General features: G+C 45.0%; 1 protein-coding gene across 1 annotated transcript in view; it reads right to left on the bottom strand.

Annotated features, from left to right (window-relative positions):
* The window catches only part of LOC126484210 (5-formyltetrahydrofolate cyclo-ligase), a 90401-nt gene extending 64428 nt beyond the window's left edge, over positions 1 to 25973 (bottom strand). Inside the window, exon 1 of the mRNA XM_050107627.1 lies at positions 25806 to 25973. Coding sequence (XP_049963584.1) covers positions 25806 to 25922 — 117 coding nt within the window. The 5' untranslated portion in view covers positions 25923 to 25973. The remainder of the gene's footprint in view (positions 1 to 25805) is intronic.
* Positions 25974 to 26364: the final 391 nt, after the last annotated feature.

The raw sequence follows: 26364 nt of genomic DNA, 5'->3' as shown, positions 1-26364 counted from the left end.
AATTTCATGAAGGGGTGTTCGGGTGGTCAACATAATACCTGGGGGGCCACACCATTAGGGATCCTCCTCGATATCGGTCTCCTTCCACGATTGGGTCCCGAAATCATCGAAATCATGTTAAATGTGCCCCCCTCCCCCCCAGGTACGAATCCTTCGGGAATGACCCCCCAGCCCAAATCGGGACTCATCTGCCCATCTGTAGAAAGAAAATTGGCCCACCATTCGACCATACAGTTGGCATGACGACGGCTCCACTCCAGACGTTCCCTTCTGCACGCCGGAGATAAACAGGTAGTAGATTTCCAACAATAAAGGCCACTCCGCTGACGCCTTCTGTACACCGTTTGCCTCGATGCAACACGCCCAGGGGATACTGCGAGGTCAGATGGCAGTTGCAGTGCTGTAATAAGGCGGTACCGTCGTGCCCTTACAGCCAGATAACGGCCCAGTCTTTCTGACGTCACGCATGGTCGGCCCTGACCTGCTCTCCGGGATACAGTTTCGGTCTCTATAATCTGTAACCTCACCCGAGAAACAACAGAACAATTCAAATTAAGCCATCGGCCACATCAGTTTGACTCTCCTGCTTCCATTCTTCCTGTGGCCCTCCACAGCAGACAGTCTGTAGGCGTCTTCTCTGTACCATACTGCACAATCTACGACTGTGAAGACAGCGATAGTGGATGTGAGACTATCCTGCAAACACTACCCGAAAAAAAAGTCCAGTAGTTACAAGCGACCCACAGAAAGCAATAAACAAATCAGAACACCTTATTCTGTTACGGCGAAACAGCAGACCTTGGAATGTAAAATTTACTTGTTATTGCATACGACCGCCGGCCGCTGTGACCGAGCGGTTCTAGGCGCTTCAGTCTGGAACCGCGCTGCTGCTCCGGTCGCAGGTTCGAATCCTGCCTCGGGCATGGACGTTCGTGTTGTCCTTAGGTTAGTTAGATTTATGCAGTTCTAAGTCCAGGGGACTGATGACCTCAGATGTTAAGTCCCATAGTGCTTAGAGCCATTTGAACCATTTTTGCATACGACCTACACTTTGAGCATCGCTAAAAATCATCTCTATCATTTCCTACGTCGAATAATTAGCTTCCATTGTGCTGGTAAATGCAAAGATAAAACTACGATGTAAAAGCATTTCACATACTCATCAAAACACAAACTGGTCCCCTCAGAACTAATACAGGGCTATTACAAATGATTGAAGCGATTTCATATATTCACTGAAGCTCCATTCATTGACATATGGTCACGACACACTACAGATATGTAGAAAAACTCATAAAGTTTTGTTCGGCTGAAGCCGCACTTCAGGTTTCTGCCTCCAGAGCGCTCGACAGCGCAGTGAGACAAAATGGCGACAGGAGCCGAGAAAGCGTATGTCGTGCTTGAAATGCGCTCACATCAGTCAGTCATAACAGTGCAACGACACTTCAGGACGAAGTTCAACAAAGATCCACCAACTGCTAACTCCATTCGGCGATGGTATGCGCAGTTTAAAGCTTCTGGATGCCTCTGTAAGGAAATCAACGGGTCGGCCTGCAGTGAGCGAAGAAACGGTTGAACGCGTGCGGGCTAGTTTCACGCGTAGCCCGCGGAAGTCGACGAATAAAGCAAGCAGGGAGCTAAACGTACCACAGCCGACGGTTTGGAAAATCTTACGGAAAAGGCTAAAGCAGAAGCATTTCTTAAACAGGAGATTGGAAAACCGATGGATTGGTCGTGGTGGAGATCATGATCAACAATTCATGTCATGACCTCCACGCTCTCCCGACTTAACCCCATGCGATTTCTTTCTGTGGGGTTATGTGAAAGATTCAGTGTTTAAACCTCCTCTACCAAGAAACGTGCCAGAACTGCGAGCTCGCATCAACGATGCTTTTGAACTCATTGATGGGGACATGCTGCGCCGAGTGTGGGAGGAACTTGATTATCGGCTTGATGTCTGCCGAATCACTAAAGGGGCACATATCGAACATTTGAGAATGCCTAAAAAAACGTTTTGAGTTTTTGTATGTGTGTGCAAAGCATTGTGAAAATATCTCAAATAATAAAGTTATTGTAAAGCTGTGAAATCGCTTCAATCATTTGTAATAACCCTGTATATACGTAGCGATTACCCAGAACTGTGAACATAGTTTATAGTAATAGCACAACAGATGTTTACTGCATTCTGCGTCCATTGACAAGAAGAGAGGAATGTGTCCTCACTTGTTTACTGCATTCTGCAGGTCGTCCGTAATAGCAAGGGGCTTACAATAGAATAGATACGTTTCAGACTCGCGAAGATGAACAAGTACTCGTAGCTCATGCTTTTCAGAGCCTTTGTGTACGGTATATTTTTCTGTTGTTTTGGTCCATACTATCACTTCTCAGAATACGGAAAACTTTTGTTGTGTGTGTGTGTGTGTGTGTGTGTGTGTGTGTGTGTGTGTAAGTAACTGTTGCTTCAGCCTCAAAAACGCCGTTTTTTTATTATTTAGAGCCTAATTTTATTAATCTCAAATTATAACTCCTACGATCGCTTAAAGATTTACGCTAACTCTGATCACTTCTGTTTGACAGTATGTTCTGCAATTTTTCATTTCAGAAAGTCCATAGCGACGTAAGTATATGCATTAAGAAAGTAGCGTCGCGTGAAGACTTCCCGATTGCTCAGTAATAAAGTCTACTCCGCTGAAGTTTCTAGTTTTTATTTCTTTTTAAAAGTGACGCCTGAATAATAGCAACATAGAAATATGTCACTGCTCTGAAATGAGGAACGAATCAGGAGAAACAGTCCTCCGTAGCGCCTTTGAGTCGGCAGGAAACAAGTAAGACTAAACAGAGATTCCCAACATCACCGTTGCTGTCTTGACGCCAACATTTAGATCGTTCAAAAATTATCAACGGCCATTGTAAGTGCTACTGCGTCAGTAGTACAAATGGCTCTGCGCACTATGGGACTTAACATCTAAGGTCATCAGTCCCCTAGAACTTAGAACTACTTAAACCTGACTAACCTAAGGACATCACACACATCCATGCCCGAGGCAGGATTCGAACCTGCGACCGCGGCAGTCGCGCGGTTGCAGACAAGCGCCTAGGACCGCTCGGCCACCGCGGCCGGCGTCAGTAGTACCCCGCAGACAGTGATGTACGCCTTGGCTTGGGTCATGGGCGGAAACAAATAGCAGCAGAAACACGGCCGTCACACGGCAGAGCACCGCCAAGCTGGCAATCACCGAGCGCCGTCCGCAGGGCCACCTGTTGCTTTCGCAGCAGACAGGACTCTGCTGTTTACACGCGGTCCGTGTTCCTTGGCGCGGTTCATGTTGCCCGGACGCTGCGAAAACAAGAGACACGTCTCCGCTCGGCGGTTACGCAGCGTCAGTTCAAAGGTCGGAGGAAGACAACGGCAAACGACGTCCAGTAGAACTCTGTTTTGTGCAGCACTAAAAGTGAAATTTTGCCAGCCAATCTGACTGAAAACCCTAAGTAGATATGATCATACGTCAAGTCAGTAAATTGATCACAATATTCGCCCAATGACCATACTGGCACCGAAAAGGAGACGACAGAGAGATGGTCGAAATACTGATTTCAGCCTTCCGAAACTGTTTTCGTGGTTGGTAGTAATATGTTTCTTCTTTTCAATCATCGCACGAACGCCGAAATGGCGGGCGTTGACATAACTGCTAGCGGAATAGGAAAACAACTACCGTCGCTCATCGGTGGAAAGGCAGCTGCACTGGATGAGATACATGTGAGATTCTACAAAGATTATGCAAAAGAACTTGCTACCTCGCTGGCAATAGTCTGTCGTAGGACTCTGGAGCAACGAAGGTAACTACACTCATGCTCATAAATTAAGGATAATTGCAGAATGTGGTGACACACAACGTGACGCTACACAAAACTGGAGCTAATAGCATAGGCACATAGGAACACACACGACACACATCTGTTAAGTCCACGGTATTGGCGATAAGTTGAGAAAACCGTTCCGAAACACATGTGCTACAAAACGCCGCTGTTTCCTGCGCATGTACCCCGACATCAATATGGGATGTGATCACCATGCACACGTACACAGGCCGCACAACGGGTTGGCATACTCTGGATCAGGTGGTCGAGCAGCTGCTGGGGTATAGCCTCCCATTCTTGCAGCAGTGCCTGTTTGAACTCCTGAAGTGTCCTAGGGGTTTGAAGACGTGCAGCGACACGTCGATCGAGAACATCCTAGACGTGCTCGATGGGGTTTAGGTCTGGAGAACAGGCAGTCCACTGCATTCGCCTGATATCTTCTGTTTCAAGGTACTCCTCCACGATGGTAGGTCGGTGGCGCAGTGCGTCATCATCCATCAGGAGGAAGGTGGGGCCCAATGCACCCCTGAAAAGACGGACATACTGGTGCAAAATGACGTCCCGATACACCTGACCTGTTACAGTTCCTCTGTCAAAGACATGCAGGGAAATATGTGCACCGATCATAATCCCATCTCACACCATCAAACCACGACCTCCATTCAGGTCCCTTTCAAGGACATTAAGGGGTTGGCATCTGGTTCCTGGTTCACGCCGGATGAAAACCCGGCGAGAATCACTGTTCAGACTATACCTGGACTCGTCCGTGAACATAACCTGGGACCACTGTTCCAATGACCATGTACTGTGTTCTTGACACCAGGCTTTACGGGCTCTCCTGTGACCAAGAGTCAGTGGAATGCACCTTGCAGGTCTCCGGGCGAATAAACCATGCCTGTTCAGTGGCCTGTAGATTGTGTGTCTGGAGACAACTGTTCCAGTGGCTGTGGTAAGGTCCCAAGCAAGGCTATCTGCAGTACTCCGTGGCTGTCTGCGGGCACTGATGGTAAGATATCGGTCTTCTTGTGGTGTTGTACACTGTGGACGTCCCTTACTTTAGCGCCTGGACACGGTTCTTGTCTGCTAGAATCGTTGCCATAATCTTGAGATCATACTTTGTGGCACACGACCTGCTGTCTTTGACCAGCCTCCAGTGTTCTTTGAACCATATTCAACACACAGTCACCATTAACACGTCTGAAAACGTCTGCACACTTACTCGCTGCACCGTACTCTGACATGCACCAACACACCTTTGCGTACGTGGACTGCTGCCAGCGCCACCGTGCGACGACCGCAGGTCAAATGCACCGCATGGTCATACCCCGAGGTAATTTAAACCCGCAAACCGCCCACCAGAGCGTTGTTTCACCATGTATCAACATTCTCATTAACTTATGAGCATGAGTGTAGCAACTGCAAAAAAGGGCAGGTCATTTCCGTGTTCAAGAAGGATCGTAGGACAGTTGCATACACATCGCTGGAAAAAATTAGTAAACCATTTTAGAGGCTTCCAATCCACTCAAAATTTATTGTTGCAACAGTGCATTGGGAGTACATGAAATGATTACACTTAACAGATCAATAGCACAAGCGGTTCTGAGGTATCAGGTATCGACCTGTGCTGCAGCACCCGTATCAGTATTCAGTACGCTTCCACAGGTGGCAATGCAGGCGCTGACTCCGGCATCCATTCGATCGCACAAAAGGCGAATACTGTCCTGGGATACGTTATGCCACGCATGCTTGACATGTTCACATAGTTCTGTAAGAGTTGTTGGCTGGCGAGTCGCATTAGCTATTTCTCGTCCCATCATATCCCACACGTGTCGATTGAAGACAAGTTCGGAGATCGTGCTGGCCAGGGAAGTTTCTGCACGTCTTGCAGAGCACGTTGAGTCTCATGGACAGTGTGTGGGCGAGCATTATCCTGTTGGAACAACACATCCTTCCTGTTGCAAGAACGGCAAAAGAACGAGTCCAACAACATTTTAGGCTAGGCGCAAATTGAGAAGAATATAGCACGTGTGACGTGACACGACACTACAGCGCGACACGCACGTGCCGCACGGGTCGCGCGGGTGCAGCGCATATTGCGACTCGTACACCGTACTTCGTACGCGCCGACTGGCGACGCTCTGCGCTGACTGAACCGAAGCGCGCGCAACCTCTTATCTTTCTCAAACGATTTTACGGAAACTATCCACTGAAAATATATGATTTTTGCCTTACTTGTAGCGTTATATGTCAGCTTCGTGACGAAATGCCCATCACCTCGCTAATGACCATTCTTATTGTGATGTACACATTTTAGTAAGACACTACGCAAAACTCAAAAAGTTTGCAACGAAAATTAGGGGCTGCTATGATTTTACGTTTGGTGCGTATTACACCATATGTCACTGCGTATGAAATTTAACTAACACACTGAATTTTTGTTTAGACTTTGGAGGAGGTCTCTATCCGCCTCCGATCTCGAGAAAATGGATCCCATGTAGCGCGCTCACTTCCGATCTCACGCCCGCGAGAATGAAATACTCGCAACATCTCTCATATCTCCTAAACCGCTCGAGGCATCGAAACGAAAGTCTGGCGAATGATAGCACACAAGGATGAGAGTATTTTTGCCAATTATTAAACACACGGAACTATCTTATCTATGGCGATATATCACTACTTATACTTCTTTTTTTATTTCACTCCAGTGACTAATTTTTTAAGAGTTATCGACAGCTAACGAAACAAGAGCTTCCTAGTATGAAAATAAACATGAAATTTCTTCTTTTATGTTACTGCAAACCGATACTATGAGGTTTTTCGTAAGCTATTGAGCTCTGTGATTGCCAATTACTTGTTTAATGAGGCCCTCCGTTTCGGAATTCTGTCTCAATAGCTGCTGTGAGATGAGTTTGGCAAATTACATTGTGACAAAGGAAGTACAATTAAACCAGTCACCAAGAGGAATGTGGCCTTTCCTCATAAATGTTGATGCTTCTTCGAATGAGAAAAGGTTAACAACTCACACAAAAACAGATTGGCAATTCTGTTGGAATTTTGGTAGAATCCTCGTAACCCATCGTATTTTTAACACTGAGCGACTGGAATGGAAACTTAGCAAAGGATTTTATTTCTTCTTGATCTGAGCAGTATTAAAATAATGACGAGCGTTCCTTCAGGCGGAATGATAGGCACATGCCAGATACTGTTTACTCACCTAGGGCTTGCCAAACTGACAATGCGTGGTCGCGAATAAAATAGTTGTTATTGAGAAAAATAAACAATTGATCTGTCGCACAACACAATGGTCAGTGTATTGTCAGCAGCGAAGGATAATGCGCGCGACAGGATGCACAAGCTAGCCATGTGCGCCTTGTGAGATGGAGTTCGAAAAACATTGTCATGAAAGTAGATCTGCCTTTGTCAGCAGCACATTTCAACAAATTAAATATATCTAATCATAACACTGTTTTAGGATATTCCTACTTTCGTAATAATACCGTCCATTTTCTTTATTTGTGTAGCCTCTTTTTGTATAATTAGTTTATTAATGCTGATAATGACCATGCAACAATTGAAATGCTTTTTCTCATCACGGCGAACCAATTAAAACATTGTTATTTGTGACTGCTTTTCGACTCTTTCTAGCTTGCAGTGGAAATATGTTGTTCACATGCATGTAATACAGCGTATTACATTACATTACATTTCTCATCACGGCGAACCAATTAAAACATTGTTATTTGTGACTGCTTTTCGACTCTTTCTAGCTTTCAATGGAAATATGTTGTTCACATGCATGTAGTACAGTGTGTCGTATTACATTATTACATCCATATCAGAGTAATCACAGTGAAACTTCTATACTTCAGATCTTGGACGCTTTTTACCAGAAGCACAAAGGGATCACACACCTGTGGAGATTATCCCTTTCTAACTTTTTGTAACATCGTACGCTAGTTTACTAGGCAGCGAGAAGATAACCTTGCTTTGCTTTCCTGCCTTGATTCTTAATCACATGATTTTATAATATTCCTTCCTTCCTTATTCACTACCCTCTGTCCCTTCTTGCGATCTGAAAACATCGCGGAGACATATGGTGCAATTCCAGCGGCCAATGGCTCATCAGTTACTGAAGTATACATTTTTCTTGACAGATGAAAAACAAAAAAAACTATGCAGATATAAATAACAGAAAAGTATAACGTGCTAACGAAGAAAGCTGGAGCGTTTAAATGGCTAAAAACGAAACACTACCCAAAGGCAATAAAACTCAGTACACAGCAAGGCAAAATTTATGGTATGGGCAATATTACCACTGCTCATATGCGCCGTTCCGATGTGAGCATATGGCCGGGCTACTTTACCGCTCCCCGCCTCAAATTTCCCACGGTATATGGAAATGTTGTGTGGCTAGGGCCTCCCGTCGGGTAGACCGTTCACCTGGTGCAGGTCTTTCGATTTGACGCCACTTCGACGACCTGCGTGTCGATGGGGATGAAATGATGATGATTAGGACAACACAACACCCAGTCCCTGAGCGGAGAAAATTTCCGACCCAGCCGGGAATCGAACCCGGGCCCTTAGGATTGACAGTCTGTCACGCTGACCACCCAGCTACCGGGGCGGACATTTCCCACGGTGCTAGCGAGGCAAGCGCGACGCGCGGCGCGAGAAACTGTGCCTCAACCACAACGCCGCGCGACCTGGCGCAGGAGCGTGTCGCGTCCCAGTCGCGTCGCGTCGCAATTAGCGCGGTCCCATTTGAAACTGTGATGTTACAAAAACGCGCGCTGCGTCGCGCCACACGCGCTATACGCGTCTCAATTTGCGCCTAGCCTTATACGTAACGAGATCTGCTTAGCGGCCCCTCCAGAAACGCCACAGGTCTACGAGAGTTGTGCTTATCGCATCCTAGACCATAAGACGTGGGATGGGGCCAGTGTGTCTTGGACGAATGCTCTCTACGAGACAGCGCTCACCAGTTCTACATCGTACGCAGTGAGCACTCCCTATTAAAGGGTACACACAGATGGAGCGCTGGCAACTATGGCAATATGCTATCTGTTGGTGGACGACGTTGAAACCATTATTAGCATATTGTTATCCCCCAGGTGGCATATGCCGTCATCGGATCAAAATCAATTACAGGCCCGTATCGCTAAGGCGACGCTGTTGCAGAATTATGGAACATGTTTTTGCTCACGTATTGTGATGATTCTGAAGAACGAAAATCTCTACAAAAATCAACATGGATTCTGCATACAGAGGTCTTGCGAAATTCATCTCGCTCTGTTTATCCATGAGATTCTTAGAGCTGTAGACGACGGCGCTTAGACTGATGCCGTGACTTGACTTCAGGAAGACGTTTGATACCGCATCGAACAGCCATTTAGTGAAAAAAAAATACGAGCTTACCGAGTATCGTACCAGTTTCGTGCTGGATTCAAGGCTTCCTTGCAGATAGAGCTCAACACGCTGCTCTTAACGGAACAAAATCGACAGATGTAAAAGTAAGTTCTGGAATACACCAAGGAAGTGTGATAGGAGCGTTACTGTGTAGACGTAGTGGATGTGGTGTTCTAACCAACAATTGTGTTTGCTTTATCTCGCGACTGATGTTAGACGCTTGTGATACCCCACCCCTATATTATCTGCCCCCCCCCTACCCCCACTCTCCTCCCTCACTAGGAAGGCATCTGTTTCATTTCTACAATACCAATGAAAGAAAAACATTTTCTGTGGCATCCCCAAGACATGGTTCTGGAAGGATTCAGCAACTTCTTAGAGTGATGGGAATCGCTGTCCATGCTTTTTTAGTTTGACTTAAGAGAACAGAAGGTGAATTGAGATAGTGCGGGTAATGATATTGTAATTCGTTGTTTTTCCTCGTCAAATAATCAATTGTTTGACTTGTTGTGTGACACCTGGAACTGTCATTATGAACAATTATCGATGTTGTCGGTTGTTTCTCCTGATTTTTTGTTAACTTGCGGCAAACAAAAGTTTATATGCTTAGATCCTCAACAGTAGTGGCTGCTACATACCAAGTGTAAACAAATAAACGAACGAACAACCATTTTCTTGGAAATGCTTCGCTAACGAACCTCGTTTTGTTGGTTTTTCCGTTAATCTTGGAACACCCGAACAATTATCGACTGCTGCTTAATTTCCGGCTCCTACGACAATACCCAAGTTTCAAGTCTCGTTGCGATGTTATATAAAGGGCCTTCTTTCGAAGGCCGTACAGTCCAGAATCGGTATGCCAATCAGGCTAAATCGCCGTCAACAATGAGGCAATCATCCCAGCGGGAACTGTGACCGAGCGGTTCTAGGCGCTGCAGTCCGGAACCGCGCGACTGATACGGTCGCAGGTTCGAATCCTGCCTCGGGGATGGATGTGTGTGATGTCCTTAGGTTAGTTAGGTTTAAGTAGTTCTAAGTCTAGGGGACTGACGACCTCAGATGTTAAGTCCCATAGTGCTTAGAGCCATTTGAACCATTTTGAAGCGCCAGGTTGGCGGGTACCCTTCTGGTAATACACCATGTCCTCATGCGTCGGTAAGTCCGTAACCGCCTGCACCACATACCCGTGCGACAGGAATCGTCGTCCCATCAACGCCTTTTTTAAGGGACAGAGAAGTGATAATTGCATGGTGAAGGTTCAGAGCTATAGGGGGGGTTCTCGAGTGTCTCCCACTCGAGTTGGCGTAACTTATGCTTCATGATATTTGTGATATGGGCCCTGGTAATTCGCGAACAGGGTAAGCATCACCTTTACAGTAGGTGACTGACTCCTGAATTCCGAGGGGACGATGTATGACACCACTGCAGAATCGACACTTAAGACCACGATTCCCTGTGGCGGCACAGCTGCAACAATGCGCTCAAGGGCCGTGGCGCACCATTCCACAACGGTGGACAGACATGCTGCCCCATACATATTCTCCATTTCCCGGTGGATGTCTACTGGCGTGCGTGCTTGAACCCCCTAATAAACAATAACAGTACGTTGGTCCTTTTTGAACACATTTGGCAAAAACGTCCTCATAGTATGTGTTTCTGTATTTACCGCATGCGCGTTGGAAAGACACGAATGCTAATTAATGTGTGTTTGAAATCTTATGGGACTTAACTGCTAAGGTCATCAGTCCCTAAGCTTACACACTACTTAACCTAAATTATCCTAAGGACAAACACACACACCCGTGCCCGAGGGAGGACTCCAACCTCCGCCGGGACCAGCCGCACAGTCCATGACTGCAGCGCCCGAGACCGCTCGGCTAATCCCGCGCGGCTGCTAATTAATCTCATGCCTACCTGTCGGTGCTTATATACACGCATCGGGGTCGCGCTAGGTTGCATACACGCTGCAACAACGCCCTCGAACGGAAACTTTCTGATCGCCCTTTATATATCAGATTTTTGTGCAGAATCCATCACGAAAAGCCCTTTTTCACAACTCGCTATCTGATAGAAAGTATGTGGGCACCTATTACTGGACATTCGCCTTTATGACGGATTGAATTCTGCCCGCGGACAGTTTCAGTGAGGTGGTCTGTGGAGGAATGGCAGCCCACTCTGACTCAAGAACCGAAACCAAGTACCATGTACGCTGGGGCTTGGAGCGAAGTCGACGTTCTAACTCATCCCAGAGGTGTTAAACTGGGTTCAGGTCGGGACTGTGGTCAGGCACGTCCATTTCAGGAACGTTATTGTCCACAAACCATTACCTCATAGCTAGTGCTGTATGTCAGGATGCACTGTCGTACTGATGTAATAATAGTCTCCGAACTGTTCCTCTACTGTGCACAGTACACAATGCTGTGAAGTGTGTTCATAATGTTATGCATTTAGCGTTTTCATAAAAGCAACAAGGAGACCACACCCTAACCACCAAAAACACCCCCAAACCGTAACACTACCTCCTCTGTACTTAGGTGTTGGCACTATACATGATGCCAGATAACGTTCTCCAGGAATCAGACAAATCCATATCTCCGATCGGATTGCCACAGAGCATAGTGTGAGTCATCACTCCTTATCACCAGTCTCCAGACATCCGTCGTCCTTTCTCTTTACGTCACCTCAAGCGCCGCTTAGCAGTTTCTCGACCACTGCACCCCATTCTTTTTCATCCCTACACACACTCATGGTGCTAGTTATACTGCTGGTAGCACTTTGGAACTTACGAGTGATCCCTTCCGCCGATTTAATGCGATTTTTACATCCTCCCTCCACAATGCTCGACGATACTGTCCGTCAGTACACGAGATCTGTCTGGCCTTGGTTTAGCTATGGTTGTTCCTTCGCGGTTCCACTTCAGAGCCACATAACCAACAGTCGACTTTCGCAGGGTCAGAATGTCCCTCACGTAGTTGTTACCCAGGTGACATTAAATGACTAGTCGAGGTATGATGTTACTGAGCTCTCCTGACCGCCCATTCTGCCGTTACAGCTTCTCTGCTGACAACACAATAGTCCTCGCCCCCTTTCATACTGGCGAGTCCGCCTCTCGTGGCATTTAATTACTATTCCACATTTCATAATGGTGTCAGGATACTTGAAGTCAGATAATTTATGGGGCTACTAGTTGCATTAGATAATTTTGAATGGACAAACGGTTACTCTTACATAAAAGAGTTTGTTTGGCTGTTATTACGTAAAAGACTTTTAATCACAGTCGTTGTTTACATTTTCGTTACAGTAGCTGCTTATATACGCTACTGGCCATTAAAATTGCTACACCAAGAAGAAATGCAGATGATAAACGGGTTTTCATTGGACAAATATATTGTAGTAGAACTGAAATTTGATTGCATTTTCACGAAATTTGGGTGCATAGATCCTGAGAAATCAGTACCCAGAACAACCACCTCTGGCCGTAATAACGGCCTTTATACGCCTGGGCATTGAGTCAAACAGAGCTTGGATGCCGTGTACAGGTACAGCTGCCCATGTAGCTTCAACACGATACCACAGTTCATCAAGAGTAGTGACTGGCGTATTGTGACGAGCCAGTTGCTCGGCCACCATTGACCAGACGTTTTCAATTGGTGAGAGATCTGGAGAATGTGCCGGACAGGGCAGCAGTCGAACATTTTCTGTATCCACAAAGGCCCGTACAGGACCTGCAACATGGGGTCGTGCATTATCCTGCTGAAATGTAGGGTTTCGCAGGGATCGAATGAAGGGTAGAGCCACGGGTCGTAACACGTCTGAAATGTAACGTCCACTGTTCAAAGTGCCGTCAATGCGAATAAGAGGTGACCGAGACGTGTAACCAATGGCACCCCATACCATCACGCCACGGGATACGCCAGTATGGCGATGACGATTACACGCTTCCAATGTGCGTTCACCGCGATGTCCCCAAACACGGATGCGACCATCATGATGCTGTAAACACAACCTGTATTCATCCGAAAAAATGACGTTTTCCCATTCGTGCACCCCGGTTCGTCGTTGACCCCGGTTCGTCGTTGAGTACACCATCGCAGGCGCTCCTGTCTGTGATGCAGCGTCAAGGGTAACCGCAGTCATGGTCTCCGAGCTGATAGTCCGTGCTGCTGCAAACGTCGTCGAACTGTTCGTGCAGATGGTTGTTGTCTTGCAAACGTCCCCATCTGTAGACTCAGGGATCGAGATGTGGCTGCACGAGCCGTTATAGCCATGCGGATAAGATGCCTGTCATCTCGACTGCTAGTGATACGAGGCCGTTGGGATCCAGCACGGCGTTCCGTATTACCCTCCTGAACCCACAGATTCCATATTCTGCTAGCAGTCATTGGATCTCGACCAACGCGAGCAGCCATGTCGCGATACGATAAACCGCAATCGCGATAGGCTACAATCCGACATTTATCAAAGTCGGAAACTTGATGGTACGCATTTCTCCTCCTTACACGAGGCATCACAACAACATTTCACCAGGCAACGCCGGTCAACTGCTGTTTGTGTATGAGAAATCGGTTGGAAACTTTCCTCATGTGAGGACGTTGTAGGTGTCGCCACCGGCGCCAACCTTGTGTGAATGCTCTGAAAAGCTAATCATTTGCATATGACAGCATCTTCTTCCTGTCGGTTAAATTTCGCGTCTGTAGCACGTCATCTTCGTGGTGTAGCAATTTTAATGGTAAGTAGTGTACTATTTTCCAAATGTTCAAATGCGTGTGAATTTCTAAGGGACCAAACTGCTTAGGTCATCGATCCCTAGAATTACACACTACTTACACTAACGTAAACTAAGAACAACACACACAGCAATGCCCGAGGGAGAACTCGAACCTCCGACGGGAGGGGCCGCGCAGTCCGTGACATGATGCCTCAAACCGCGCGGCCATAGGATGCTGACTGCTTTAGATGAACTGAAACATCCGTGATTGATTGGATACTCAGGTGACATCCAAACATCCAATGATTAGCCCACGTTCGAGGTCGCTGAGCTCTCCTCAATGACCCACTGTGTTGTTACTCCTTTCTACTGACAACACGATACTCCCTCGCCTCGTTTTACACTGGCGGGACCGCCTCTCGTGACATCTAGTGGTCATTTCTGCATTGCATAGGAGTATCCCCATTATTTTGGTCGGTTTTTTAATTGTTGTCGGCCGGGGTGGTCGAGCGGTTCTAGGCGCTAGTCTGGAACCGCGCGACCGCTACGGTCGCAAGTTCGATTCCTGCCTAGGGCATGCATGTGTGTGATGTCCTTAGGTTAGTTAGGTTTAAGTAGTTCTAAGTTCTAGGGGACTTATGACCTCAGAAGTTAGGTCCTATAGTGCTCAGAGTCATTTGAACCATTTGATTTGTTAAATTGTTGAAGCGAAAATCGAATGTGCTGTAGTTTTCGAAATGCCAAAGGATGCCACCAACTCGCGCTACATTACATGCCGATTCTCTTCAGCCTAGACGTTTTCTGGAACAAAAATCGATTTTGGTAGACCTTCACGCAATTTGTAGCGACGTAAGTACCATTACGACAGAATTCTGCAAAGCAATGGCAAACCGTCTTTTCTGAAGATGACTGATTACCTACAGCTCAATGAAGCGACTCAGTTGTTGTTGTTATTGACGTAGTCTTTTCATAAAATAGTAAATAAAAAATAAAAGAAAAAACATTCAGGTGAAACTTCGACTTTTACACAACACTTTCATTAAACACTGACTGTAAACGAACTACTCGGATAATTTCTGAGCTCTTTTGCTTTAACAAGTACTAGACATGAATTCTGAGATAATAGTAATGTCACGTCTGAACTGCGCCATCCAGTGGTCGATTATTAAGAGTTTAAAGGTGAGCCTCAAGTCAAGGAGAAAGTCGTGCGTTATCATTCTGATCTCTTCCGTGCGACCTTTAACGAAAAAAGCTAACGACGTTTGACGAACTGTTTCGCGCATAAATTAAACTGGGATGATTACTGCGAAAGAAATGTCGTTCTCCTTATTTAAGTTCATCAGGTATATGTGTAATGCCCTGGAGCCTAGATAAAGGGCACAGCTGTCTCGTCCAGTTTAATGCCCCTGCTGTAGTATGAATTGCTCGCTGCAACACATATCACGTAACGGGGTTCCTTAGCAGATACCCTGCAGCCTTGCGCAATACCTCATTGGCGTCCTTGGCAAGCCAGCGTCTTCCTATCGCCCTTGTTTGTGTAACTTTCTTTTCTTCTGTAGTGAAGTGGCTGTCTGTAACTGGTGCGGTAGCAGAACCTTAGATTTGAAATTTGATCCGAATGCGGCCAAAAATTTAAAAAAAAACCTTTCTTTTATTAAACGTAAAGCAAATGCCTGAAATAGTCTCCTGAAACAGGGTTACAGTTTGTTACTTACACGGTTTTTACTAAAATCGAGCAGGTCCTTTGCAACTACCTCGAAATTTATAGGAGACTGGCATCGCTTGTCGATGCTTGTCAGCAGTTGCTCACTGCATTAAATGTGTATGCACTAAATGCTTCAGGCGTTTGCGGTCTCGAATGCATCCTACTTCGAATGTGACATCACTAACTGAACATGCCTGGTAAGTTCGTGTGTACAGAAACGATGCTTATCTATTATCGATTCTGTACGACACATAATTGTATATAAATGGAAATAGATACGGATAACTCCGATCATTCACTTAAGAAATATTTGTTTATTTCGATTAACTAGTTTTCGCCCTTTTCAGGCTCATTTTTAGATAAGATGTATAGAAGATAAGCCTGAAAAGGTTTACTGTAAATTAACAAACATTTCATAAATGACTAGTCCAGTTATCCTTCTTTATATTCATATGTTCACAAATTTAAAGCATATAAATCTGTATCTAAATATCCTGCAAGCCAATATACGGTGCTTGACAGAGATTAACTTGGAGCACCGCCGGTCATTCGCTTTCCTGTTCCACCCACAAATTAACAAAGTGAGGAAAACAATTGTCCATAAGCTTCCGTACGAGCCCTAGCTTCTCTTGTCTTGCCTTCGTGGTCACTACGCGATATGTATGTTGGTGGCAGTAGGATCGTTCCGCAGTCTGTCGCAAATGCCGTTTCTCTAAATTTTCGCAACAGTGTTCCGTGAAAAGAACGTTATCTTTCTTCCACGTATTCCCATTTGAGTTCCATAACACTCGCGTGTCGATCGAACCTACCGCTAACAAAACTAGCAGCCCGCCTCTGAACTGCTTCGATGTCTTCTTATAACCCGACCTCAAGAGGATCCCAAACACTCGAGCAGCACTCGAGAATGGGTCGTACGTGTTCTGAACGCGGTTTGCTTTATAGACAAGCTAGAGTTTTCTAGAGTTCTCCCAATAAACCGAAGTCGACCATTCGTCTTTCCTACAACTGATCTTTAATAATCTTTGTATTTAATGTCGCTTTGCAGCGTTACGCCTAGATATTTAATCGACCTTACTTTGTCAAGCAGCACGGCAGTAATAATGTATTCGGACATTAGATGGTTGTTTTTCTTGCTTTTTTATCCAATAAAGCTAAGCTGCCATTCATCACACACAACAGAAATCCTATCCAAATCATGCTGTATCCTTGTATACTCAACTCAAAGATAACACTTTCCCTTCACTACAGTGTCATCAGCAAACTGTCACAGATTGCTGCATATTATTCCCGTCAAGTCGCTTACTGATGTAGAGAACAAGGGCGGTACAGTTACATTTCCCTGCGGTAGTCCTGATGATGCCTTTTGTTTTCGATGAACACTCGCCATCCACGACAACGTGCTTGGTTCTGTTACTTAAAAACTCTTCAAGCCATTCATTTATCTGAGAATCTATTCCGTATGCTCGGACCTTCGTTAACAGACTGTAGTGTGGCATTGTGTCAAACGCTTTCCGGAAAGACAGGAATAAGGAATCTACCTGTCGTTCTTAGGATGGTACGCAGGCTATCTTACGAGAAAAGGGCAACATTAGTTTCGCACGAGCGATGTTTTCGAAATCCGTGTTGCCTTGTGGCTATCAGCTGTTCTCTCTCAACGTTATTTACGATATTCGAACTTAGAATATACTCAAGAATTCCGTAGCAAACCGACATTAAGAATATTGGTCCGAAATTCTACGGGGCTGACCTGCGCTTTATTCCAGTTGTTTGGGAATTTTCGCTGGGCAAGAGTCTCCCAAGTAAAATCGAATAGGGGTTCCGTCGGATCTGGCGTCTTATTCGTTTTCAACTCTTTCAGCTGTTTTTTTTTTTTTTTTTTTTTTTTTTTTTTTTTTTTTTTTTTTTTTTTTTACGCCAGGGATGCCTCAGTATCTGTCTAGTTTTTTATAACGTCTGGGAAGTGGGACCCACAATCCTTACAGAATTACTAAGTAGCCGCATGTTTTCTTTATCAGGTTCTAAGCGTTATACATGTGGCTTCATGCCTCACACTGTGAGCTGATTTTGGCCACTGTGGACACTTTCAAATGAGGTGTATAGCCTCTTGTGTAATGGTTACATTCCGGTAAAGGAGAAATGATGGAACCTAATAATCTTCTTTCCACTCTTACACGAAATGTCCAGCGGAGCAGGAGAACACGTCTGTGATAAACTGCTCGTCCAGCGGCAGTGCGCTGGAGTGCTTTGATAAAACTTGCCTCAGCGTTCAGCGTCGGAAACAGTCGTGCACTATTACTCTACAACAAATAGTACCACAGTAGAGTGAGCAGTACCAAATCTGTTGGTCTTGGTTATAAAAGGTGCTTTTATTTTTTACTGAAAACCGATTAAAAAGTGATATATCTCTATCATGGCAATGATGTTACAATTTTTGACTTTTAAATAACCCTTTTTTTTAAAAAAACGAGTTTGGTAGGAAGTTCTGTAGGTTCTGAAAGATTTCGTGTTGTCTTTGAATGATATTGATTCTGATTAAAGGAGTCAGCTTACAGATCAACACATTATATAACGAGTAATATGAACAGACTGGGGAATAAATACCAGTCAATGCATTAATCCATTATTGAAATTTTAATTTCAATTTGACATGTAATCGTTTCTGGTGAATGACGTATTTTGTCTATTACCGAACTTATTCATCCGAATTTTTTGAAAGTGCAGTTCTCATGTTGTCATTAAAAAATCAGTTGTACTCAAATTTCCATGAAAAACATGAGTTTTTAATTTAAAATAATAAAAGAAAAATGCAACAAATATTTCAGAAAAGCTTATTCCTTGTCATTTCTATGAAATTATAAAAGAGAAATGAAGTTGTGTCAACAGCAGTAAGTTAAAAACTTAACAATTTATACATAATTTGCAATAAAAATAGAAAATAGCGGATCTGCTGCCTATGCCTACATATATGATCTTATCTACTTGTTGTCCTTGGAAACACACAGTTTACCACGAAAAATAGAGTTTTACAACCTCAGTTCTCACTCTTTAGCATTGACTATTTCTATTATTTTCGAGCAGTGATTAAAAAAAGAAAAAATAGAATCAGTAGAGAACACTGGTGAATTTTTTGTAGCGTTCAATCTCCCATTATTTTTCCAGCACAGCAAAAAAATCTGGACTGACAAAATTTTCTTTTATTTGCTATTTTGACTGTATGCATCTTGAAATGTATAAAAGAAATGCGAGGGAACCTTAGAATTATCCAGTTTCTGTCCACTTTTATCGCTGAAATAATGGCAACAAAAAACCGAAAATCGAGTATTTCAGGAACCAGTTATTTTCTCAGGTTAAACTGGAGTTGAAAAAAACCAGCACAACCAAAAACCGGTTGTTCCAAAGATAACCGCCATTCCTTTCTCGGGGTGAAGTCAGAACTATATCCGAATATAAGTGCAGGCAAAGTACGACTATCCTATACAGTAATTTTCATAAAATGAGCAAGTGCAAAGATAAAAGCATCAGCTATGAAAGGCACGCACAAGCAAGTATTCTGCCGGAGAGATTTCAAAGGCTGGCGCCGGTCCAAAGACGGTGGCATCACAACCTCCCTCCAAAATCATTTTCCTGCAAGCGATGATATTGTTATGATATTTTTACGTGTCTCAATTTCAAAATTTCGGGTCTAATTTTCGGAGAATAAAGTTGCATGGAAACTAAGAGTCTCGAAAATGGTAATGAGTTCTATAACTTACAAGCTACTCTTAACACTGAATGCTTTACAGTGGCTTACATGAAGGGACCTGCCCACGTCTTTATGCTTGGTGTCTGGCCAGTGACATTCCAGCTGCCTAAGTGTGCACATTCAAAGGTTAACTGTACCTGCTGCCAGCAACAAATCCGTTGGTTCGTCAGTCCACAGGTAAAACTTGCCTAACCACAGGAAGTCGAGCAGGGCAAGACACAAGAGGAATGACACTCCGCTAAATGGTGGGGGGGGGGGGGGGGGGGGGCACAACAGAAAGGTTGGGTGCCTGAACGCAGCAAAGAACGACTCAAAGGTACAACATTCCCGTCGTTTACGTGCTCGCACAGCCATATTTTACACGACTGACTGCAGAATCGCGGTGCTAAGTTGAATTCTGATAATGGCGAGTCCAGTTTCCTATTTTACATCGGGTAGATTACGACGTTGAAGGAGTTGCGAGAATTTGTTGCTATCATTAGTATTAGGTTGGTGCATAAATTCGTAGAGTATTTGTTTTGCACGTTGATATTCCGATTGCTATGGGTTAATTTATCGAATGTAATTTTTCATTTGTAATTCACTGTTGCTGTTTGGGTTTACATATTGTCATTTTGTCACATGGAAATAATGAGTGGAACTGTGGACGCTAGAAAATGCAGTTCCAAGTGGAGAAATAGGAGCATTTCCGAAGTATCGTTCTGTTTGAGTTCAAAGACGTGAAAATGGTTTTATTGTTTTAAGGAGGATGATTTTGACCTTAGGAACTGTCCACGTTCGGGGAGACCTTGAGTGTTTGATGAAGATCCTTTACACGCATTAATCGACAAAGATGCACGTCATTGTACTCAAGAACTGGCAGATGTGATGCACTGTGATCATTCTACCATAGTGCGACATTTGCATGCAATGAGAACGGTCCAAAATCGGTTGTATGCATGCCGCATGCTTCAAGCCAAAAGCACAAAACTCCGCGCGTGGTCGCATGTGCACCTGTCCTTGGTCGTCATCAATTGGCTCGCGAACAGCACCGTCCATTCCTATCCTGTATCGTTACTGGAGACGAGAAATGGTGTCTTTACGCTAACACAGGAAAAAGAAAGGATTGGGTGAGGCTAAATAAAAAAACCTAGGCGTCAACGAACGATAATGTTATGCATCTGATGGAACAGCGAGGGTGTGGTGTACTACGGACTGCTTCCCCGAGGTGTAGCCATCACTGCTGACGATCATTGTGAACTGAGACTTCTTGCCGACGCACTCCAAGAACAACGACCAGGAACGCTACGTGAAGTGATGTTGCTCCATGATAACGCCCGCCCGCGTTCTGCTAGAATGACAAAAAACACTACACGGGAACTGGGTTGGGAAGTCATTTCACACCCACGTTATGCACATGATTTGTGCTCTCGGAATTTTACCTCTACGCTCTCTATCGAACAACCGTCAAGGAACTTCCTTTCCAGATGAAAATGCGCTCCGAACAGGTCTCGACGACTTCTTCGCCTCAAACAAAACTACGTGATTTCTACAGTCGCGGAATCTGAAAGTTTCCCCAGCCTTGGCAGGTGCTGTAAATAGAGAAGGAAAATATATTATTGACGACAACAGTCTCTGTTATGTGTACCTGTTGTGTTTACTAAACTTGTGAAAAAATAATACGAACTTAAGCACCCAACTAATATTATTATATTTATTAACGTCATAGGGACCTGTGTCACGTTAAAAGTTGAGATGACAGCAGGTTATCTGGAGAGCGAGAAACAGAAACAGAGACAGAGAGAAAGAGAGAGAGAGACGGAGAGAAAGGAAGCTACCTTTCTCCAAGAGCCACGCCTGTTCGCGAGCATTAAATGTGTCCAGGTCTCCTGTTGGCTACTCAGCAGGTCTAAAGCATACTGTTCGGGCCGATGGTAAGACAGGGCTCCGATAAGTAAGGGTTTGTTCGGCTTTGGGGGCTTTCGGGGACGTCCTGGGTGAGGGGTTACGCAAGTGCCCACGGTAAAAACGAACTTATGTATGTCTGGATAAATTCAATTAATGGAAATAAATAGATCTTTAAAAACCTTAGTTAAATTTCACAAATGAAGACTAGCGCGTAGGTAGTTTCGTTCGTATTTCATATTTAAAAAATAACGGCCAGCATACTTAGACGCTTTCCTACGCACACATTTTCCACACTTCGTTGTTGAGAACAATGAGAAGGTGCCGACAATCGACGATCACATGCCCCGAGCTTCTGCCGCCGTGCCCGCCAGACAGTTTTGCTCATGCAAGCCAACTGTGCAAGTCTAAATTTCATTCCACACCGTGCCGCAAACATATGTCGATACTGCAGTACATCGACTTACATAACTTCGTATCATTTGTATTCGTTAAGATTTACTAACTCGTCTTGGTTTTATTTGCATCTCTTACCTATTTTTTTTTTAACTGTAAGCGTGCTAATAATCTTACTATTAATCGCCATAAAATCCGAATAACAACAGCCTATTCCTTGTTTCCAGATGCAAAACATCACAGCGTGAATGCTTATTTAATAGCGAACTGCAGAACAAATATCCACCTTTAAAAACAGGAAAACATGACGGTTTGTGTCGAGAAAATAAACCGCTTCAGAGTCCGGGATTTTCGAAGTCTTCGTCAACATCTACATGGATACTCCACAAATCACATTTAAATGCCTGGCAGAGGCTTCATTGAACCACCTTCACAATTCTTTATTATTCCAATCTCCCATAGCGCGCGGGAAGAATGAACACCTATCTTTCCGTACGAGCTCTGATTTCCCTTATTTTATCGTGGTGATCGTTCCTCCCTGTGTAAGTCGGTGTCAACAAAATATTTTCGCATTTGGAAAAGGAAGTTCGTGATTGGAATTTCGTGAGAAGATTCCGTCGCAACGAAAAACGCCTTTCAAAAAATGATGTCCATCCCAAATCCTGTATTATTTCTGTGACCCTCTCTCCCATATTTCGCGATAATACAAAACGTGCTGCCTTTCTTAGAACTTTTTCGATGTACTCAGTCAGTCCTATCTGATAAGGATCCCACACCGCGCAACAGTATTCTAAAAGTGGACAGACAACTGTAGTGCAGGCAGTCTCCTTAGTAGGTCTGTTACATTTTCAAAGTGTCCTGCCAATAAAAGGCAGTCTTTGGTTAGCCTTCCCCACAACATTTTCTATATGTTCCTTCCAGTTTAAATTGTTCGTAATTGTAATACCTAGGTATTTAGTTGAATTTACGGCTTTTAGATTGGACTGATTTATCGTGTAACCGAAGTGTAACGCGTTCCTTTTAGCACTCGTGTCAAGGGTTGGCAATTTAAGTAATGGCAATCCTAGTAAGACATTACTGTCATATATTTATCGTCGCGTCTCCGATACAGATGTAAACGACAGAAATACCTGTCGGTAAGTAACAGGGCATGATTGTCATTGCCCTGCAGCGTCCAGCAGCAACTGACGACAAGAAATAATGTATGACCAACCCTTGTGTTGTCGGAACAATGCAATCATTGGTCAGTGGAGCAGTGGAAGGAGGGCTTCTTACACAGTCGTGAGTCAGGGCACAAGGACGTTGTATTCAGACAGATGCGCGTGGACCTGTCCAAACCTGTTTGCCTAAGCGCGTTACGCGGGAAGGGGAGGAGTTGTAACGGCGTGGGGCTGCTTTCCTAGCTTTGGGCTCCTATCAGTAGCTTTACTCGATGACATCGCAGTTCACGCTTCCCGTAATGTGGCAATAATTTCTAAACATACCTGTTCTGCATACGCAATGTCTCCTGCCTGAAAAACAGGGTCCATTGCATCATGGTTGTGGTGGACTGGTCTACTCAGTGTCTCGACCTGAACTTCACAAAATGCCACTGCCGTGACAGATCAGTGTGCAGAAAAACGCGACATCAACTATTCCTCATCAGGACGAGCGTAAACAAGTTCGTCCACAACTCTACCAGAAATCAGAGGAACGCCTTACCTACATCTACATCCACACTCCCCGTACAACCATTGTGAAGTGCATGGCGGAGGATACTCCCTAGTGTATCACATAATAGGACTTTAAGATTTCTTCCTTTTTCCTTCGAATGATTAGAACGGGAAGAGTGTCTGCGACAAAGCCTCTATGTTGTATTTAGTGTAACCTTATATTCGCAATCCCTACAGGAGGGACTCGTAGAAGATTGTAGTACTTAATACAGCTTCTCGAACGTTTATAAGCACATTTCTGTAACGGTCTCCCATGAGTCAAACAAACATGTGACCATTCGTGATGTACTTCTTTACATACCTTCAGTATCTCTTGTTAGTCCTGTTTGGTGTGAATCGAAGTCTGCCACGTGCTTTACGTACTACCATCGTATTTCATGTTCTCGCAAATTACTACGTTAAAGTATTTTTATGAGTTTATTGATTCCATTGGTGAAACATTCAGACCTTAGTCGTACGATACCTCGTTTTAGCAATTTGTGAACAGTTTTACATATTTGAACATATAGAGCAAGTTAGCAATCCTAGCATCACCTGGAAATTGTGTCATGATCTGACTGGATAGAAGCAGCTTTTTTTCAGATTATCATTCCACATGTAGCTGCGTTATCTGCAAAAAGTCCGAGGCTACTTCTGCTTCTGTTGACAACTTTTCATTGAAGGTAACATTCTGCGTCCTCTCTCCCAAGAAATCCTCCTACTTCTCATAGGCGACCGTAGAAAAGAGGGCGCAAGATCCTAAAATTATCGTTTTCTTGTATCTGATCGGTGAATCTGAGCCACATTAATAACCCTCGAAGTGGACTTCAGCTCCAAACCATCCCCCGTGCCGAGGAACGTGCTATATCCCATGAACCGAGTGACAATCAAACAAACGCAAGTAGCATGGTGACGGCTAAATCCACATTACTCCTCAAAGCATTCCGAAATGCTAAAACTGCGATGTGGTAGACTCGCTAGAAATTAGTTGGAATCTTGCAATGAATGAAACATCTGTACTCCTATACTCCTGGAAGGAGAAAGTGCCCCCTCTTGCCTCCATTTACAGACGCCTCTGCTCCCTCTCAAGAAATCCTCAATCCAGCCCAAATGATGGTACTTTCGTTTGGCCTAGTACTGCGTCAAAAACATTTCGAAAGTGAAGATATACTGTATCTGCCTGTTTGCCTTAAACCATGTTTTTAAGCTTGTCATATAAGACGAGTGTCGGAGTCCGGTAAGTAATAGCAAACGCAAGTACGCTATCATAGTTAAGGCTGCTGTTTCCTGGGTAACTTCTTCGGAAGGAAAAACAACTCGACTACGAAGACTTAGGCAACTGTAGTGCACCTCACGTAGGAAACCGATCAGCACATCCCCTTCTATGAACCCACGGCGGCCAATGAGATTCAGTCTTCCTCCAGACGCCTTGCCGGGCATTGTGGAAGCTGCCTCCTCAGCCATCTTCTGGCTGTAGTATAGCCATACTTAAGTGGCGAAGCAATGTTACCCAGAGCCGTCCGCAGCAGCACTTTGTAAGGCTTAGCAACATGGAAGGTGCTTGCGCCCTCTCTGCAAAACATCCCCGCTTCCTTAATGCTATCCCTCTGCGGCGAGGCACCTTCCATGTCACGTGCCCAATAGTGAACATTGATGTGCTCAAAAAATTTTCAAATATGTGTGAGCTCCTAAGAGACTAGATTGCTGAGGTCATCGGTCCATAGACTTACACAATACTTAAACTAACTTATGCTAAGAACAACACACACACCCATGCCAGAGGGAGGACTCGAACTTCCGGCGGGAGACATTGATGTGTAAAGTGGGCATTAAGTACGTAGGTTTTGGGCATTAATAATGAGCGTGGCCGGGAGACCCCTCGCGGGGCGGTTGGGCCGCCGCTCCACAAGTTCTCTAACGCCACTACGGCGACTTGCGAGTGAATGAGGATGAAATAATGATGAAAGACACACAACATCCAGTCATCTCAAGGCAGAGAAAATCCCTGACCCCGCCGGGAATCGAACCCAAGGACCCCGTGCGCGGAAAGCGAGAACGCTACCGCAAGACCATGAGCCGCGGACTTTTGGGCATTGATGTTGTAGTGAAATATTCATAAGTGTGTCGATTTTAAAGATCTGATAGTGGTGTAATGGAAAATGCACCATGAAAATTTATGAATAAAGGGAAAAGACTTTGGCGACCAAGATAACTGTATAATCGTTAGTGCCAATGTGGCCAAAGATGCCCTTAAAGAATTATTGTCTAAGGTGATGGAATAACTAGGTACGTGCAGAAGAGTCTGCGTCGCTAAAGGACAATACACACGTCAGGTACATTACGCATTTACGAGGACTGATCGATTGTTCCTGTGAACATAGCGTGGTGGAGGTTTTTACGAGCCGCTGAGGGTTATACCTTGTCGGTGATGATGCGGGACTGGCGTTGGATCTCGGCGTCGGTGAGTGCGTCGACGGCGGCGGCCACCTGCTTCCGGAGCGCCGCCTTGCGCTGCTGGATGGTTGCGGAGCTCATGGTGGCCCTGGCGAACTGCCGCTCCTTGCCCAACTGTCCCGCCAGCGGTTCGCGCCAAGCCAACACGAGCGCTAGCGCCGCACGCCATTGGAGCGCCAGCCGCCTGTGGAGGGGCGAGGAATGCGGTCTGCCGTGCGCCTTCTGCTATCGGCATCTCGTTAAGTGGCTGGAAGGCCGCTTTCTTGATCGTGGTTCACTCGCTTACGACAAATACGTAGTATTTTCCTTTTTTCAGAATGACTGTGCATCCGAAACAGGAAGGTCGACACATATAGCGCGCGCCAAGGCGGGGGATGGGTCTTATCTAAGAGATAACGACCCACAGTGCAGTACGTTCACAAAGCTTTGTTGACGGCCGGTACGAAGAAACCGGGCGCCGCTTGTCTTTCTCACTGAGCGCGTCGTTATGCTCCACAAGACAATGATTCACATTACACGAAGT

This window comes from Schistocerca serialis, chromosome 1 (genome assembly GCF_023864345.2).
Source record: "Schistocerca serialis cubense isolate TAMUIC-IGC-003099 chromosome 1, iqSchSeri2.2, whole genome shotgun sequence".
In the NCBI taxonomy this organism is placed as follows: domain Eukaryota; kingdom Metazoa; phylum Arthropoda; class Insecta; order Orthoptera; family Acrididae; genus Schistocerca; species Schistocerca serialis.
The sequence above is the reverse complement of the archived record's forward strand: the minus strand, read 5'-3'. Positions and strand labels throughout refer to the sequence as shown.